This window comes from Chroicocephalus ridibundus, chromosome 5 (genome assembly GCF_963924245.1).
Source record: "Chroicocephalus ridibundus chromosome 5, bChrRid1.1, whole genome shotgun sequence".
NCBI lineage: Eukaryota > Metazoa > Chordata > Aves > Charadriiformes > Laridae > Chroicocephalus > Chroicocephalus ridibundus.
Window position 1 is genome coordinate 10,082,817 of NC_086288.1, and position 14,471 is coordinate 10,097,287.

General features: G+C 40.6%; 1 protein-coding gene across 1 annotated transcript; it reads right to left on the minus strand.

Moving 5' to 3' along the window:
* Window positions 1-624: 624 nt before the first annotated feature.
* Window positions 625-12,895, minus strand: TMEM184C (transmembrane protein 184C). The gene is made up of 10 exons (XM_063335377.1): window positions 12,523-12,895; window positions 10,689-10,819; window positions 10,555-10,591; window positions 8,368-8,573; window positions 7,489-7,563; window positions 6,487-6,580; window positions 4,949-5,061; window positions 4,139-4,238; window positions 3,488-3,659; window positions 625-3,008 (listed from the first exon to the last, which is right to left on the minus strand). The coding sequence occupies exons 1-10, from the start codon at window positions 12,637-12,639 to the stop codon at window positions 2,716-2,718; spliced, it is 1,338 nt and encodes a 445-aa protein (XP_063191447.1). The 5' UTR covers window positions 12,640-12,895; the 3' UTR covers window positions 625-2,715.
* Window positions 12,896-14,471: the final 1,576 nt, after the last annotated feature.

The following is a 14,471-nucleotide window of genomic DNA, read 5'->3' on the forward strand; positions in this document are numbered from 1 at the left end:
AAAATAGCTTTTCTTTAAAAAAAAACAAAAAACACCCACAAAAACTAAAAAATCCCCAAAACCCAAAGAAAGCCATGATCCATAAAAATCTAAGTTACTGTGACACAACCAAACCTAGTAGGTACAGGATACTTTCACTAAAGTGCAGTTTTATAGAGAATTGTTGAGGCTTCTCAGGCGGGAAGACCTCTGATAAAAGCAAACCCATTAAATAATAGTAGTTAGCCTTATTTATTAAGCTTTTCAGCAACTAATAAGACCGCAAAGTGATTTAAAGAAAAATTAAGGACATATTACTTAATGAGACTTACTCAATGGGACTAAGTAAAGGGCTGAAAATGACCATTTCTGAGTTCTCAAGCAGTGTGTTAAGTAAGGCAAGGGCAATCTTATGAAGGACTATCTAAAATGTTAATTTGCAAATAGACTTGGTAAGTCATGCTGTGGAATGCTGCTGTAGTAGTTTCCAAAACACAGTGTAGGTGTCATTGAAAGATTTATTTTGGAAATTCGGTATCAATCTTCAATGGAAAGGTATGATCCTGTAAGATACCGCGATGAAAGAAAACCTTTTCTCCCAGACAAAAAAAAAAGCAGGAATAGTGTCCACGTGGAATAACTGAGTAATAATAAAATAATTTAATAGCTTTCCAGAAATGACATGAAAGAAGCAACCATCATTTCAAGTATTACAAAAAACTCTTCATTGTGAGACTTCTGAAAAGCTAGAGCACAGTAGCTACTTAGCTTCCAGCAGCTCTGATCCTTCAAGATGCTCTTTCTACCACTGCCCCTTTTTACCTGCATACGTGCAGGAAATCAGATTATTTCTAATATAGTGACTACAGTGGGCACTGAAGGCCCCAAGTGTGAGCTTTTACAAGTTGTTTCCTTTTAGAACGTGACTATTACGTGGATAAAAAGATACCTGGAATCAAGCATAAATAAGTAGATTCTGATTCTTCATAAGCTCAAACAAGAATTCCCTTTTTAGTACAAGCCTTAAAATACAGAAAGCACAAACTCTTGTACAAGTTGTACTGAAGATCCCTTCCTTCCATGAAGACGGTTGCATTCACCTGTCATTCACACTCTTAAACTACCGTAGCAGTAAATCAAATGGAAATAAGATGAACAGTTTAAATAAAATCTTTAATTGCTTATTTACAACAAAGGCAATGACTTGGCAAATTAAAAATTATGATTTGCACTTTCCCACTAACTTCAGATACAGCAAGTACAGTCAACTATAAAATATGCAGCCTAGTGAGTAAGGCGCAATATTTACATCACACTAGTACTGCAAAAAAAAAAAAAAGCACTTAAATGAATTTACCGTGACAGCCAGAAGTTAAACATTTATCCTGTAAACGCTAACAATCCTGAAAAAGAACCTTCAGATGTCACTTAAAAGGTCAGTGCTCTAGTTTTGATAGGTTTTGGGGTTTTTTTGTCCGATTGCAAACATGCAAAAAAAGTAAAAATCTGGTAATGGGATAAAAACAATACCCCTCTGATTTTGTCAGTTTTTGCAAAATAACAGTTTGATACAAGTGTACTATTTCTTGGTCTGAAATCTAATGCTAGTAACTTCAGTATTAGACTAGCTACCTAGTTTTACCTTAGCAAAGGTCTTCTCTGGGGTGGTGGGGGGAAAGGAAAAAAAAAATAAAAAAATCAACTATTACATTTGAATCCAGGCTATACTAGAAGCATAATACAATAATCACACACACACACAAATTTATGAATACAAATTACTACAGACACATTGTCAAGATACCCTGCTTTAACAGCTTAAAAAAAACTTAAGCGTTAAAGAATTTATTGCAGCCCAAAATAAAGAAATCAGGGTTGTTTTCTACTTCCTTTGACAGCCTTTATTCCCTTCCACCCCCCATGTATTTTAAGGTAGTAACCGTTATTCTTATATTAGGAGGACAGGGAAAAAAGTCGTCAAGTGTAAAGTATTAATCCAAAACCTACCATCCTGGCTGTCTCTTCTATATGTAAAAGACATACTGCAAATTAAGTGCTACAAGGACAACAGATATGCCAACCATATGCTGTGAGCATGGCATTTTGTAGCGAGACCTGTAGGGAATGTTTTCCTTGTACAGGTTCTTTACTGATGCTCTGTAATAACTATCTTCATGAAGGGGTTTTATTTAGCAATGCAGGAAAGGGAAGAAGATGGCATCTGTACACAAGTTACCATTTCGTCCACGCTCCATTCAGCACTGGGGTAGGGAAGTTACCATCATTAAGAGGACAACCAAAGCTAATACAAACACTTCCTGCTAACTGCCCTCCCCACCTTAAATTACATTCTTGAAATTAAGTTTTTTCCATCGCTAGTAGTACTTAACGCTTCCTCTTTAGAAGAGCAGAGTATTTTTTTCAAATGTTTCTTTTGTATTAATAAAAGTCAGTGTAATTTTGACATGATGCGTTAACTGTTTAGCAGTTTAAGGAGTCAATTCTTAAATTTATGCAGAAACTTTTACAGTGTGCGTGTTTTATATTCGTGGGTACTCAAAGATACTCACAGCCATTATAGATTCAGAATTCAGATGTCAGTTACGGCCATATCCTCTTCCTGTCTACGCAGTAGCTTTTCCAAACTTCTCAGGTTTCATCACTAATGGTACATGTTAACAGAACGTGTGGCAAGTCTATAACAGATTCCTTAACACATTCAAAGAAAAGGTGAGTCTAACTTTTATTCAAAGCCTTCTCTGATAAATTGTGCTCTAGTTCGGGTGGCTCCTCAGCGTCTCGAATACCAGAAGTGTTATAAATGCCATCAACTGCAGGGGCCGTTGTTGGTGTTGTGAGAGGTGTCACAGTGTGTCCAAACCCCTGATAATGACCCATGGGTGAAGATGGCATTGAAGAAGCATCAGAAATTGGGTCTTGAGTGGATGAAGACAGCAAACTCGTATGCTCGTTTTGTTCATGATCCTCAGCAAAAAACATTTTCCTTGGCTGACCCAAAACCGTCCTTCCTAGAATTATGCCAAATGAAAATACGTTTTAATACTTCCAGCACTATACCAAGGTCTTTGAACACATCAACTCTAAAATAGGCATGTTACATTAGAAGATGAGTCTTTTTTTATAACAGTTTTACATGGGCATTGTTAGCTTTAATAAATAAAAGGATGTCTTTCCATTAAGAAAAACCACAAACCCAAAAAAACCCGCAGCCACAACAAGAGAGACATCCCTCTCTTCTACGTATCACACCTGAAACTTATCCTGAGATCCACCTATTTAAAAGAAAAATTAAAAACTAAACGTCAAATCAGTCAGGAGTACTGGAAAGAGCAAAGTACCAGATAAACCATCAAATCCTCTAGGAATGCAGCTGCCACTAATTTGGTACGGAATGTTCTCAAGGTCCTACAGAGATGGATAATAATGTAAAATGAAGCTGAAAATACATATGCTGTTAACAGATCATACAAATCTGGCTGTTACTTACCAACGTTTCGAACCTGTTCTGATATATCTGCCCTTATATCAGAAATATCCCACATTGCAAGAAAAGAGTCAAAGCACGACCCTTCTTCAGCTTCTTGAACATAAGGTTTATAGGAAAAACTGTAGTGATGCGCAATAGCAGCCAGGAACATCTCAACACAAATGATAAAATCCTGCAATGAGAGAGATACTAACTCAATAGTTAATCATTCATAGCTGAAGAAACAACTGAAAGACTGCAATTGCCTTGGGATACTGGCATCAGCTACTTTTCCACCAGAGGCAGGATATTCTGGACAGGCTTCGGAGAGCCGTAGATACTGGAATCAGTCCTTGCCTGATGGACTGACTTACTGGAAGCGGATATTCAACAAGCAGCAGCTCTACAATGAATTCTTGCAAGAAGCAACGCACAGATATCCAACAGAAGCAGTTAAACTGGGGCACATTCCTCCTGCCCAACGCACGGATATAGAAGTGTCAAGCAGAGAACTCACTTGTGGAGACTGGCTGAAACTCAGCCCAACTTAGAATAAATTCAGTACTAATCTAGCTTGTGTTAATGAAAGTGAGTATGACAAAATTTGCTTGACATCAGCTACGTCATCTTATGTATAGCCATTCCTCCTAAGAAGTAATTGTCTGCTCCTACCTGTAGGCCTGTAGCCACAGCTTCCACACTTTGCCATTCCCAGGTGTGTTTCTCAGAAATAACGCCAACTTTCACCAACAATGCAATAAGCACAGCTTGCCTATAAAGATTTTTTTTTTAATTGTTATTGTAACAGTAGTGCCAAAAAAACTTCAAACAAATCTGGTAAACAAGGCCTGTTTGTATGTGTACGTATGTATGAACATAAGAAGAATGTTACAGAAAACTTACTGTTTATATATTTAGATTTTTAAGAGGAGGAAAACAAAACCAAACAGACTTGAAAAGAGATGTCATTCATCCATGGTCCTAAAGACCAACAGAGAACCCAACCAAAGAAGAGTTTGTTGCTCCAGTTAGTTATTAGAACAAGTTGCTTCTCTTTCGGGGTATTGCTGCAGCCCACAGAGTAATGTTCAGGCAGTTAAAGGCACTCTCATTAGCAGCTATGCATGAGCAAGGTTTAAAATAGTAACTAATAGCAACTTATTCTGAAAAGGTTAAAGTATTTTTTTCTTTTAGTTTAGTTTAAAAAGTAAAAATATCATTTTTCATTTTGAAATAACTGCAAGTGAAGATTCTAAAATAAATTCTGTTCTCGAGAATCACCTTACAAAATTGCAAGTCTAAAAAACAATCTTAAGTGAAGAAGCCTGGTCTGTCCAAGGCACCCTTTTCCCCTCACAGCACTTCACCAAGATTATGGGCAGATATTTTTGAGGCCTCTAACCTCAGTAACAAATCCAGCCTTTTTAGCTATTTTATGATCCATCCTGAGAGCAAGAAGCAATAAGTAAATAATTCACTTACCAGAAAGAAACAAAAACGACCATCTTCACACAAAGGAACTTGCCAACAGGTTGGATAGGATTCAGTTCCTCACGTAGTACTTTATAAAACAGCACCAGACAATACATAGCAAACTAAAAGACAAGGAAGAAAAGCTTTATTTTGTGAGGGAGTTGTTTTACAGCATCTCTTCAGTTAAAAAATGTATCACAGTACGATACAAACTTAAGCTATCTATTTTAGAAAAGGGGCTCTGGATTTATGGAAACTTTGCCTTACTGTTTTAAAGCAGACTTTTTTTTTTTTTTGCTTGAAGTTGTATTCCTTGAATGCGTGGTATTGGCAGACAGAGATTGAGGTCATCTATCTACACACTAAAGCAAAGCACAGGAAGGTCCCATAAAATCTTTTCAATGCTAAGCACGTCTCTAGGGAAAATGGGATAAAAGGCACGTGTTCTTTCAGGCTTCTGTTAAGAACACCTGAAATGTTGCCTCTTAATGAGAGGCGAGGCAATGAATGCAATCTTCACTGCAAATCGGAATGAGTTTCCTATTAATGGCAACTGCAAACTACTGAACTAATGCATAGCCAAACCTCAGGAATTGATCTTTTCGCACCTTTTCACACACATCCTCCTAGCCTCTTGCTACTACGTTTCTTTAAGCAATCCTGTCAACCAGGACAGGCAGAAGTATCTGCTGGGACTGTTGTCACAGCAGAAAGCAGTCACAGCTCCTTCTCTAAGTCACCCATCAAACACGATGGTGGCAGTAGGAGGAGGACACCCTTTTTGGATGGGATGTCATGCTGTTCTGACTCTTGCTGCTGTTGCCAAGAGAAGAAGCTTGGAGGCTAGAAGGCTAAGCAGCAAGGAGACAGAGCTGCTGCTCTCTCCTCTTGCAATAGATCATGTGTAATATGCCCTGGGTGAAGCAGAAAATTATTCCTCTGGATTCCCAGCAAGCCACTAAATGCAATCTCTGACCTCCAAAATGAAATTTTCAAGTCTAGGGGCTGACATCTTATCCTTACCCTGACATCATCTGGCAGCTGAACCAACAAGACAAGGTTGGCAGGCCAGAATCTTAGCACTGCATGCACCATCTCCATTTTTTCCTGTCAATGTTGTTACCAGCAGCTTTGTAACACAGAATTTTTAACATAGCCACTGCCGATTTTTACAAAGGTACATGTGCTGGGAGGAAGCTACATGGGTGAGCGAAGTCGTCTCTTCTGCAGAGGGGCAAGTCCACAGCTCTAACATGCTCAGGCCATATCACTTCACCCATCACATAGTTTGGGGTAGAAAGGCAGGGCACTTAATGCTTCACGGAGCTTTGCAGTAAAAATAATAGAAGTTTTAGGTTATCTGTTTTCCTAGTATTTTGCATACATAGTATTTAACAGATAGTAACTTTAACTTACAGTGGGAAATATTCTACCCATAAGAATCACCAGACATTAACACAATTACTGTTAATAGTTCACATAAAAAGATTCACGCAATATCAACACGATGACTTAGAAGAGCAGAAAGGTGTACTCATGATACTCACTAGCTGTGACATGTTGTTAAGTATAACCAAGTAAGTCCAAGCATTGTTGAAGCTGAAGTTTCCTTCATCGTACACTCCCACGAGTTCACAAATTCTGAAAGAATTTTTAGAATTAATCACAATGTCATAAATGATCACTTTCTTGAAGTGATAAATCTTCGTTACATCGATCAACTGTTATAATCCAAAAGCTCTTTCGGTACTCAAATATGGGCACTGGGGGTCTGCACAAGAATCAATTTCCAACAGCATATGGCATAGGTTTCCACCCGTATAGTATCTTCCATAGAAGAAACTGTGTTTGAATGCAGGGTAAACATACCCCATTGCTGAATGAGTTCAACAATTAAACATCAATTATTTTTTTTTAGCTGTTTTGCTTTTAACTGTTAGAACACATACAGCTAATATAAACATTTACGTGGATATTCTTGGTGAGTAGCAACTTCTTCCACAGTCCCACAGAATTAACAGTAATGACCATCAATACAAAGTTCATGAAATTAAGCTTTCAGCGTGAACATGCATAACTGCCTGCTATTCCTTTACAGCAACAGGTTATATGATATGTATGAAGGCACACGGTCAAGCTTGTCACATGCAAAGTTTTATAAAGTTAAAAAAGTTACATGAAACCTGACTTTAAAAGTATGCTATTGTTGAAGCCAATGAGAAAAGGGGAAAGGAGGAAAAAAGGCTCTAAAAATTAAGAGATCGTAAAAATGTCTTTCCCACATAAACAGTGCTTCACATTCTCTCCCACTGCTTTCAGCAGCGGGCATTAAGTATTTACTATTTCAATTCTGCAAACAGTGATTTGCTATAGAGAATTCATAAAGAAATCACAGGTTGATTCAAATTGCCAGGACCCATTTAGCACATAGCACGAACAGTCTGCTTTCAAACTGCCTTGATTCAATACAAAGGGCATGAAAATTCTTTCCAATGTAACTCAAAATTACATCCTGAAGATCATTATCAATTATTTATGGGCATACTTACAAAGCAATAATGGTAGTAAATGGTCTGACAACAGTGTACTGCAAAACACCCAGTTTACATCTAAATAATAAAACTCTGCAAGAGAAACACAAAATTCATTGTACAAGAATTTAAAGACAATTCACTTATGGAAGTTTCCTGTTCTCAGTAGTTCCGATAAACTGAATTTTTATTTCACAGTAATTTCAACTTCTGCTTCCAGGACTTCAGTTTTTACAGTTCATACTGTGTATATATGCAATACACAAAATACCTAGACTTTTATAGATACATAACAGGAAATACTTAATGATTCAGTTCTTTTAGCCATGGAAAGGTTCCAGCTGGGCTAAATAAAGATAATGCAATCTTCACTGCGTTTGAAGATGTTTAAGAATGACTTACATTCATAGTTTGTCTTTAACATTTTAAATAGCTTTATTAAAATCTCTTAAGAGAGATGCTTATCAGATTAAGCGTGCAGGAACAAACAGTTCACAGGCATATGGCCTTTTGTCCTTCACCTGTAGAAGTAAAAGCAATAGCCTATCTGGTCTACCAGTGATTCTACATGAGGTTTTTGGCAAATATTGTATGATAGGAAAGGAAACAAATTCAAGGAGACCTTTTTCCAATATTTTTCAAAAATAAGGAATTTTCCTTCAGCACCACTTGAGTCAATGTATGTTAGTAACTAAGTGCGATTTATAGGATGTTTTACAGCTAGATGAAAACGTGTTCACAGCTGCTTCCAGTAGAGGTTCATAGTGGATAAACAAAATGTGTGCAAACCATAAACTGACTCTGACAAGCCACAACAGTTATACTACTAAGTATGAAAACAAAGTATTTGTATCTGATTACACTGCTTAAAATTTTAAGATGTCATCATATACTCACTCTCCCATAGCCCACGATGGACAACAACAGAGAGGCGGCAGATGTCTCTGCTGATCTTTTGCTTCTATTATTAATACGAGGTTTGGATACCGGTTGGTTAGATAATTTGAAAGAAAAACCATAAAATTATAGATGACATAAGCTTCATAGCATTCTCGACATGTATCCACATATATTGCAATGTTGGGGTATTTCAAAGCTATCCACTGTAAGAAGAGAGGTACACAAAAGGTTACATGCAAGAAAGACAAAAGTGATTCCAATGACAACACTGGCTGGCTAGTTCAGCAAGCAATACTTCATTAGATAGCAGGCACTAATTAAACAGGGCTTGAAGCATTTGGCTAATGAGAGCATGAACGCTACAGCTAGAAAATATTCTGTGAAAATGCAAGTAGAATTTCAGATCGCATCTCTGCTGCTTCAAATGCAAGCGTGCCTAAAGCACTGCACGAGAGATGCTCTGTATCTTTGACCACACAATTCAGTCCTTAACTTAAAAGTAACAAAGGAGATGGTTCCTTACACATAACCTACTCCTGTTAGGAGGGGACAAGATTGAACTGTTTCCTGAAATTCATATATTCATTGTTAGTATGTGTTTGAGAACTAAGTCTTTAGTCCCTCAGTATAAAGTTGATTTATTTTGGTATCTAATGGGTAAATGTTTGTTCTGGCATGTTTGCAAAATATAGAAGGCAGCAGCAGATCAGCCTTAAAGTGGTAGTCATCCCTCTAAACGAGAATTTCAGACAGAAAAGTGATTTTTTTTTTTTTTTTTTTGCAAAACTGTGGTTATGGAGCTGTCAGAGCTTTCAGTTTTTGATTTTGAGTATCACACTGCTGTTGCACTGTTTAGTGCATCCTGCCCTACTGTTTTTTTTGTTTTGTTTTGTGGGTTGTTTTTTCTTTGGGAGTGGGGAAGGGGTTAAATAGAGGCGGATCTTTTGAGTTTACTTTGCTTCCCTAGGTTGTAATAGAGCAAATGCTGTGCCTTCTCTGACCTTCTTATTAGAACTACAGGAAAATGCTTCACATCCTCATCGTAGTTAAGAAATACTAGAGATAACAGATGCTGCAACACTTTTGTGGAAGATGTAATACAGCATCTAATAGACTGAGAAAACAGTATTTGAATCTGAGAAGAGAACTTTAAATGCAGCTCAGATTAAGCAGTCTAGCAGGATACCACATATGCAGCAAAGACCATAAGATCCAGGAGTCTATGGAAGATTTCTGTATGTCAGAAACATCCCTGAATGCCTGGCTAGAGCTCACGTAATTAGCAGGTAGTTTTTCTTCTAAGGGAAAATTCTATACTTGAAATTGAAATATCAACCTGAGGTAATTGATATTCCCCATAGGAAACAGATAGCCTTGTTTTCTTCCCCACTCTCCTTCACTCTCAGATACTCTAAATCCCAGTCCTTCAAAAAAATAAAAAAAATAAAAAAGAGGCGGGGAGAAAACATACATACATAAGGATGACACTCCATAAACACTCAAGAGATGGGAGAAAAATCAAAGGAAAAGTTCCTGGAAAGCTGTCTCTTATGGTGGAAACAGAAGCATTTGCAATGTCAAGAGATGATGACAACATGTAAACACACATCCTGTACAGTCCACAGGTTTAGTATGTTGCTTAGCTCTGGCTGAAATCATGTCTACAGGCGACTTATTACCATGAACCATATCTGGTATGGCAAATAGAATCTATTGCATAAAAGCATTCAGAAGTGGATTTTTTGTGGGATATTACCCTTTGCCTCCTGAAGCAAAAAGGATGAATTTTAGCACTAAGCATAACTCAGGAAAGAATTTTAGTTCTAAGCTTAACTGGTAAGGCACTGAATTTTGAGACAGTACTTGGATCTGTCTGGTTTCCAGTTCAGCCGTTACTGAAGATGGAAGGACCAAATGCAAGCTCTTGTCGTACCCCTTTCCACATCTGTCATAAAGGATACTGAAGGTTAAAAAGGGTTAGCAAAAGTGATCCCACAAGCTCCACAAGAAGAATGTAATATCGCTAGAACTATGTTTCTGATGTATTCCATTAATAGGAATGACCAGAAGTTTCTAGGACTACGACTCTCCATGCAGCGTATTTTCTGCTAACTGTGACACTTTTCCCTCACTCCCACAGCAAACAGAATTTTATCGAGCTGTTAACAGTAAGAGAACACTTACACTGTCTAAACTGTAAATCGGCACCATCCATAGAATCCTGTTACAATAACAAAAGAACATTTAATATTACTAGAAGTATTTTTAGTCTGAATTAAATTCAACATTTGTAGCACAGATAAAATATGAAATGTTACCTTATTATTGGCTTCTGTAATTCAGGTTGAGTATAATGGACTAAGTGTTGCAGTATTCCCCAGAGAGATATCGGTATAGTCATTAGTAGAAATATCCCAGCAATAAACCACGCCTTGGTATGAATTCCAACCTTGCAAAGAAAAAGAAGAATGCAAGATCAAAGTTTCAGTACTAATACTTTAAAGTTTTACTAGTATAGCAAGAAAAATAATTTATCTTTCTTTTTCTATACCGTGAGTAAAGTTTTAAGATGGATATTAAGTTTATCCCAATAATAAGTTTGGTTTTTCTAACTCTCCCTTCCAAACATACAAAATCCTAAAGTCTCCCTTGCAATCTGTTGATGTGGCTTAGAGTAAAACTTAAAAATTCAAAAGAAAAATATGAGGAATCTTCCAGAACCAAACAAAAACGATCACCAATAAACACAAAACGTTCTACAAAAACACCGTAATGCTCCCTATTTAATCTACTGAGAGCCACAACAGATTCCTTGCTTTTGGTCTGGAACTTATCTCAGTTCAGTGCTTCATTACAAAGTTTCTGAAAGATTGTGGATTTAAAGTATTCTTAGCTTTAAAACAAAGTTCCAACTAGTAATCTATTTCAACTAGTTTCATTTAACAATCTGAAATAGATATGCATTTATATATATGTATGGCTACAACTTTAAAACAAAGTTCTCTGAAAAATAACTATATTAATAACCCTAAGTACCCAAAACTGGGAAACATAGTAGACTCTTCTCAAACAGGTTTTTTTTTGTTGAAAATGTCTTCTTTGATCCCCTACTGTACATGAACATCCCTCATCTTCTGTTGCTTTACAGGTCAAAGATCCTTTCTGAGTAGTTTCTCTACCAGTATCGGATTTAATGATTTTGAAATTTCAGATACCACTTTGATATAAACATCCATTATGCTAAACATGTGAAAGCATCAGAACAGGGTTTCAAAATAGGAAACTTAAAATACACTTAACACAGATTTTACTGTCATTAAGTGCTTAAGATTATACCATGAAAAAGGTTACCTCCAGTAGAACAAGACTGTATTAAATTGGACAATATATTTTTTAAGGTTACAATTTTACCTTTTGTTAGAAAAGTAATACTATCACATGTATGCGTAATTCATGCACCACTGTTACGAGATACTACAGTATGTCACACCACCACGGACATACCACCAGCACGGAAAAGAAGCTTCTCTACTACTATCTCAACAGACCGGGCAGAACTACCTGAAACATTTTAAGCTGAAAGAAGGGAGTTTTAGATTAGATACCAGGAAGAAATTCTTTCCTGTGAGGGTGGTGAGGCACTGGAACAGGTTGCCCAGAGAAATCATGGATGCCCCATCCCTGGAAGTGTTCAAGGCCAGGCTGGATGGGGCTTTGAGTAACCTGGTCTAGGGGAAGGTGTCCCTGCCCATGCAACTAGATGATCTTGCAGGTTCCTTCCAGCCTAAATCGTTCTATGATTCTATGAACGCTCGTATTACCACAAAGTGTCAAAACATAAGTTCTGGACAGGGCAGCGGCAGAGGTCCAAGGTCCAGCCGTGCCCCTACAGAGACCGACTCCAATTTGTCCAGCATCGCATCAACTGTTAAAACACCGACTACCACTGAACCGGAAGGAGAAAGCAATCCTGTCCCGTTCCATCTTGCTCCGTTCGCGCTGCAACAGCCCCATAAACGCCCGCAGCCGCACGGCGGAACCCCTCCGCCCTCTCCTCTCCTCGCCAGGTCTTTGCCCGGGGCTGAAGGCCGCAGCCGCCCCGGGTGGGCCCGGGCTGACAGTGTTACCCCCCCGCCGCAGCCCGTCGCTCACCTCCAGCTTCTGCAGCTCCCAGACGCAGAGCGGCACCACCACCAGCAGCCCCACGATGTACAGCAGCACAACCAGCGGCCGGATCCACCGCCGCCAGTTCCCGCAGGTGCACGGCATGGCGGCGGCGAGGCCGGCCCCAGCGGCACCGGCACCGAGGCTCCTCACGCACCACCCCGGGGCCCGCCGCGCCTCAGCGGGCCGGCGCCGGGCCCGCCGGCGTCCGCATCACCGGCGGGGCCGCCCGCACGCCCGGCCGGCTCCACATCAGCCTCCGGCTCGGCTCGGTGCCCCACTGCCCCCCTCAGAGCCCGGCCGCTCCCGAGCCCGGCCGGCCCTGGTCCAGCCCTGCCCGGCCCGGCCCGGCCCGGCTCGGCTCGGCTCGGCTCGGCTCGGCACCGCCCCGCGCACACACACACACCCCCCGCGGCACTTCCGCCCCACCCTTCAGCCGCCGCGTCGATTGGCTGCCCGCCCTGCCTATCGCGGCTTGCCCCGCCCCAGGGCGGGCCGGCGCCTGGGACAATGGGCCGGTAACGCCGTGGCCGTGCCCTCCCCGGAAGGGTGGTCTGGTGGTCTCTTCCGCCTGTCCTCCCCCGCCCCCCCCCCCCCCCCCCCCCCCCCCCCCGCCATCCCCTGGCAGTGGTCCGTCCCGCGCCGGGGAGGGGTTGGCGGGTAAGCTCGGGCTCGAGGGCACCGTTACTTCGTCTGAGGTAACGGCCGTGCGCGCGCCCGGCCGTTAGTCGCCCTTCAGTTCGGCGGCTCTCCCCGAGCTGTGCCCTGCTGACGGCGGAGGGAGAAGCCTCCCCCGCACGCACACACACCTCCTTCCCGGCGAAAGTAATTAATTAACGAGCGGTTGAGGAAAGAGGCAGGTGGCCTTTCCCCAGGCACCACAGCGTGCGCGGGTAGCGGGTGCGCCTCACGGCGGAGGAGCGCGGAAACACGGGGTCACGCACCAGGCCTGTGGATGCCCGTGAGAGCCGGAGCTAATGGGATTAACGTTAGGAAGCGCGCGGACGGGCAGAAGTGACAGGATTTTAAGTTAAGAGATTGTAACAACTTCACGGCTGGACAAAGCATCTGTAAACAGGGTCCTGTCTAAAACGCCTGTATGGATGCTCACCTGAGAGCAGGACGGAGTGAGCAGTCTGGTGTAGAGAGGTACTTAACAATTCCAAGAATGGATGACAGGTTGTGACGTGAAGACTCCAGTGGGCATATGAATAATGCAAAATATATATTAAATTTCAAGTATTTGCTGGACATTTTTTTTTTTTTTTGCTGTAGAAGTGCCCTGTAAAAACTGCAAAAATGCCAGTGAACTCCACAACTCCGCTAACGAAACAGAGGACCTCAGGTGCTGAACTAAATTAGGACCATTAGTGATACTCTGCCAAATATCCAAGGAACTGCAGCTGTAAATTTTTGGAAGGAGGCAAATGCAGATTTCAGTTTGAGGTGTGACAGAGAAGTGTATGCTGGAAGAAACCCCGTAGAATAAGAGGTACTAAGGAACACTGGCTGGGGTCTGTCTCTTTTTTCTCTCTCTAGCTAAATTCCTGACCTTTTTTTTTGTTCCTTTTTTTTTTTTTTCTCTGCATTGCAATTGTTTGCGCAGGCTTTCCACTATTAAGTTACCAGTGGTGCAGGCTTTTATTCAAAGAATGAAGCTACATGTTTTTTTGAATTGCTGTCTCTGTATTGTGGAAGTGTATGCGCATTCATTGAATGTATGCACAGTGAATAGACATTTCCTACTCAGTAAATTGCAAAACCCCAAAACTTGTCAGATTGCGTATCCCAGAATTGACATAATCAGCAGCGTGAGGCCAGATTCCTGTTTGGGAGATCTTTTTTCGTACTTCACATACTGCAATGATGTGGCATCTAATAGTGCACAGGGCTATATGTGTGGATGAGGCAGCAGCTCATCTCAGATGGAAGTGTTC